Source organism: Octodon degus, unplaced genomic scaffold (assembly GCF_000260255.1).
Source record: "Octodon degus isolate 3935 unplaced genomic scaffold, OctDeg1.0 scaffold00131, whole genome shotgun sequence".
NCBI lineage: Eukaryota > Metazoa > Chordata > Mammalia > Rodentia > Octodontidae > Octodon > Octodon degus.
In genome coordinates, this window is record NW_004524707.1 from 143242 (window position 1) to 148291 (window position 5050).

The window sequence follows — 5050 nt, forward strand, 5'->3', positions numbered from 1 at the left end:
TTTTTTTTATTTTTTTGTAAATGTGAGATAGAATCTCACTGAATTGCTACATTGCTCAGGTTGGGATCAAACTTGTAATCCTCTTGCCTCACCTTCCCAGAGTGTTAGGATTAAAGGCATGTGCTGCTAGATTTGGCTCTCACTCTAAGGGTTTTTTTGTTGTTGTTTTTGTTTTGTATTTTTGCTCTCAACCTGTTTACCTGGTATACCTAGTCAGGATGGGGATATAGGTGAATGGTAGAAGAAGGTGAAACACTTTAAAATGCCAATCCATAAGCAAGTCCGAAGACTAGAGCAGAAACTTGCTATTGTGTTGACACATGACTGTTGATGTGCATGATTCTCTGGCATTTTGGCTTGCTGTGTGTAAGTCTAATTTCTCAAGTTAGAGTATGTCATTGTTCAAGGGAGGCCTTCTTGTTTTCTCCCTTAGAATCTCAATGTGCTGCTAGTCCTCCTTAATAGATGCCTGACTGTGAGTAGCTCTTTGTTAGCCCGGAGAATGGGTCTGACCCCTAGAAAATGTGTGCATGTGAATACAAATAATATTTATTGAACTCCTGCGGGGCGTAAGTCTCTGCACTTAGTACTGTGGGAAATGACAAAAGAGGCGTGAGGATGATTGTTTCCAGGCTGATGGGAGCCCAGAGGCAGGCGTGTGAGAAAAATTACACACACACACACACACACACACACACACACACACACACACCAGAAACAAAGGCAGCGTGGTAGTGGGGCTCCAAAGCCAGGGTGGAGTGCAAGACCCTGAGGATCCCGATGATGCGTGCCTCTGTCTGTCCATCTCTCGAGGATTCCCTTCTTCGCAAGGCTCAGCTAGTACCAGCCACCTCCATGCCTGCTGGACAGTGCTGCCTTTATGGGTGATCAGGCAGCTTGCTGTCTCAGGGACTGTGCTGAGACTGAACTCACCCATTCTGTAGTGAAGAACAATTCAGGAGGGGGAAGGGATAGTGTGGAAGGGAAGAAACTCCTTTCACTTTTTTTTTTTTTTTTTTTTTTTCGGTACTAGGGATTATGCCCCAGGCTTTTCCACTGAGCTATATCCCTAGACCTTTTCATTTTTTATTTGAGACTCCCTGAGTTGCTTAATTGCCCAAGCTAGTCTTGAACATGCAATCCTCTTGCTTCAGCCTCCCAGCATGCTGGGACTATAGATATGCACCACAATGCCCATTTCCCTTTATTTCTTATCCCTTAAATGGTGACAGGGTCTTGCCTTGAGGCTTCTACTTATTCACAGGAGGGTTCACTCATACTCCGGCAGCTCCAGGACATGGAATCCCATGATGCTGGCCCAAGGACAGCTCTGGAGGGGATAGGAGTTTGGTGACATGGCTCCCCGTGGTCATTCAGATCCTTGTTTTACTTTCTAGGTGTGTGCTGTGCCTGACAAGAAATGGGTGAGCCATGCCTTCCACCTGAAGCTGTAAGCGCCTCTTTGGCTGGGTTCAAGGAGGTTACTGTCCCTCCCCGCAGTGTTTCCCAGCCTCTCTGCACACACACGTCTGCCAGAACTGTGGAAGGCTGCAGACTAGAATTCAGTAGATCTGGGTTGGGCTTGAGATTCTGCATTTCTAGGGGGCTTCCATGGAATGCCAGGACTGGCTGTCCACAAACCACACTTGGATGGGCTAGATTCTACATGTGAGTTCTCATGCCTTTGCTGTGCTGTGCACCAGGCTGTGCTCTCCTGGACCACAGGGATTGTAAGGGCTTGGGAGCAAAGATGTTTTGCGTCAGCGTGCCAATGCCTTCCCCATGTTGTTCACTCAGAAGAGTAGGATCAAAGCATGCGATTGGTTAGAGCAGGCCAGTACTACTGTGGGAAGAATAACTTGCAGTGAGAACGCAGTGCCAGGAACTTGGTCAACTTACAAAAGTGCATATTGAATTGGTGATGATTCTAGTGAGGGATGGCAGAAAGGGCACTGATTAGGGATTTGACAGATTCAGTGAGAGTAGAGCAACCTATTGAACATTCGCTGGCTTTACCTTTTCAGTTGTAAACTGGGGACACCAATGGCCACTTATAAGGGTTGTTTAAACCTTAGTACTAAGCGTATGGTATTACTGAGTTACTGGATTGGATGCTGTTATCTCCACTACACTGAGAAGACAGAAGCTCAGATTGAGGATGTGCAGTTCTGAGTGTTGGAGCTAGGATTGGATGTGGGTCTCCTGAACATGGCTCGTTACTTGTCACGAAGCTCTGGGTTCCAGTGTGGGCTGACAGTTCCTTGTTGGAGGAGCTTCCTGGTCTGAGGGTCGTTTGTACTGAAGAGCGATAGTGTAGGTATTGTGGAAACTCCAATCTTCCTCTGGGTTTGAGAGCACTGGCACTGGCTGGCTCTTGGTGACACTGTAACATCAGGCCACACTGGTCAGTCTCCCTTGTCTCAGGCCCAAGACTCTCCCAAAAAGAGTTATCGTCTGCCTCTGTGGACCCTTGTCTGCGTGACAGAGCTGCTGAGCTCAGATGCAGTCTCTTTGGTTTGCTTTGGTCTACTTTGTGTGCTGGTGCTGAAAGGATATGGGGACGTAGAAGCGGGCAGCCTTTGTCCACCTTGCTTCCCGGTGTGGCATCAGCTGACTGCTTGTATCACGTGTTGCCAGAGCCCCATCCTGGATGGGCGGACGGGGCACATGTCTCTTCCCATTGCTTCCACATTAGAGGAGGCCCTGAGATCTGCTTACTGTTGCCCGCCCTTCTCGCTTTAGCAGTGATGCCCAGATTGCAGGGCCGAGCTGGTCAGTATTAGGGGTGAGGGCAGCTGATTAGTTGAAGAAGGAGCCACCTAGTCCAGGTGCTTATCTGTACCTGGAAGAGATGTTTAACTCAGCACTCTCTCCGGCGCTAGCTGAGGCTAACTGAATCCACACAGAGAACAAAAGTGACTCCTCAGACTGGAAACTGGAGCCTCACTACACAGAAGGGAGAATGCCACACAGGGGGCTCAGGTACCAGTTTCTTTTCCTTTTTTTAAAGATTTATTTCATTTATTTATTTGGTACAGGGTCTCACTACGAAGCTCAGGCGTGAGCCACCACACCCAGTTTGGGGAGCCAGCAAGGTGCATGGCCGGCATGGCATGTGGTACCAGGGATCAAACCTGGGTCATTGTGCTTGCCAGGCAGGCACTTAGACTGCTGAGCTGTCTCCCCGGCCTTCGGTTAGCAGTGCTCTGCCCTGAGGTATGAGCAGCTCTCCGTTCATATCTGGTCTGTATTTGTTCTCTTGCCGTCCTCCAATTTGGTTGATTTTTCTCCTTTGTGCTCCATAAAATCCTGTGCTGGCTGTTGATTTCTTTGTCAGGGTTAGTGTTAGAGTTTATGGCTGTTCCAAGTTTACTTGTAAGTGCAGAGGGCTTATACATTTCGCTGCTTCAGAGTGTCTGCTGCCCGGCACTGTTTCATATGCTGGGAATCCCCCTTTAGTGTGCCAGATCTTCATTTTATGTCTCCCACTTTTTTTCTCTTTGAACAGTCTGAAGTTTTCTGACACTCATGCCCCTGTGGTCAGTATGTCCTTCTGATGGGAATAAAAACTTCCAGTTAGGCTTGGGCTAGAAATGAAACTCCTATTAGCCCGCCTTGGCTTATGATAAATTCCCGAAACACCAACAGAAATGCCCATCTGACCACAGAGCTAGGGGTTTCTGTGCTTGCGCTCTTCACCTCCACAGACCTGTGACTGTTCCTGCACGGCCTGTGCCGTGTGCTGCAGTGGACCCTGCTGGACTTTTGGGACTGTTGGGATTAGGATGGGTTCCACTACTGGTCCCCAGATTCAGTGGTATATTGTCATGCCATCCTGACAGTTGGCCTAACAACTGGCACAGTTGAGGTGGTGACGACTGGCACAGGTGCGGAAGACATACCGCATGCTGGAGATGTCTGCCATTGGTGTGGGCCAAGTGGAGTATTAAAGGAGTTGTGGCAAACATGTTTGAGTGTTACGAAACTGTGCCCTCTTGGAAAGGTCTGGAAGGCTGGAATGGGATAAGGGCAAAGCTGAATTAAGGCCCCATTCTTATTCAAGCAGGCAGTCCCTTCTGAACATACTCCATGGCTCCTCTAAGTTCCTGAAGCCTTCTTTGGAAAAATAAAGAGAGGGCGTGTAGAGGGCACCATAAAACACTGTAGTTCTTTCTCAGTGGACTGGTGATATTATCTGGTGTCTATCTGTATGCTGGTGTGTTAGGGACTCAATAGATCAAAGACTACTCAGTGGCGGCGAAAGATGTTCTCTTTCCTAAGACTGTTTTCTTATGACTATGATTACTGAAAGTTCTATTAAGATAGTCAGCTCATAAAGAGCAGTAGGAATTATCCAGAGGGAGCCTGTGCTTTTCCTAATGGTAACGTCTTGCAAACTATAGCGCACATTATTCACAACTAAGACATTGACATTGAACTAGTCTTCTACTCTTATTCTGATTTCCGCAGTTTTATGTATACTTGCTTCTCAGTTTGTTTCTTAGACTGATTTAGCTCCAGATTATTTGTCTGCCCTTCCCCCTTTCTCTCCTCCTGAGATTTGTTTTTGTAAGTTCATGTTGTGAAATACCCAAGTATATGCATCTAGTTTTGGAAATAGAACATTGTGCAAGAGCAAGGGACTTGGAGTCAGGCTGCCTGGTTCAGACCTGGTTCTCTGCTCCCTGGTTCTGTGCTCTTGGGCAAGTGATTTCAGTCTTCTCTGGTTTTCACCTGTAATCCCAATCCCACACAGCTTTCTAGACCCTTCCAGCAGATCCCAGCTGCATAGCACTTGACGCTGTTTGCCACATCTATCTGCATTAATAACGCTCTGCGTGGAGTTGTTACATAAGGTACATGGACACCCCCCACCCTTCACTCTCTGCCCCGCACCCCCGGCTAACAAGAAGTGCTCAGGAATGTGAGCTGGCATCGTTATGTCTCCACCTCTCCTTCTCGATAGTGGTTTCAAGCCCTGGCTTTTCCTAATGGCTTCAGTGAGTAACTATGAAATATCCTATATGTTAGGATATATAATTTATATATT

At 47.5% G+C, this 5050-nt stretch overlaps 1 protein-coding gene across 16 annotated transcripts in view; it reads left to right on the top strand.

The window, feature by feature from the left end:
* The window catches only part of Nfasc (neurofascin), a 191064-nt gene that overhangs the window by 9042 nt on the left and 176972 nt on the right, over positions 1–5050 (top strand). For 9 of the 16 annotated variants that reach the window (XM_023701250.1, XM_023701255.1, XM_023701252.1 and 6 more), the window contains exon 2: positions 1398–1527. The exons of the other annotated variants lie outside the window; for them this stretch is intronic. In XM_023701250.1, the coding sequence (XP_023557018.1) occupies positions 1421–1527 (107 nt within the window). In that variant the 5' untranslated portion in view covers positions 1398–1420. The remainder of the gene's footprint in view (positions 1–1397; positions 1528–5050) is intronic. 16 annotated transcript variants of the gene reach the window in all.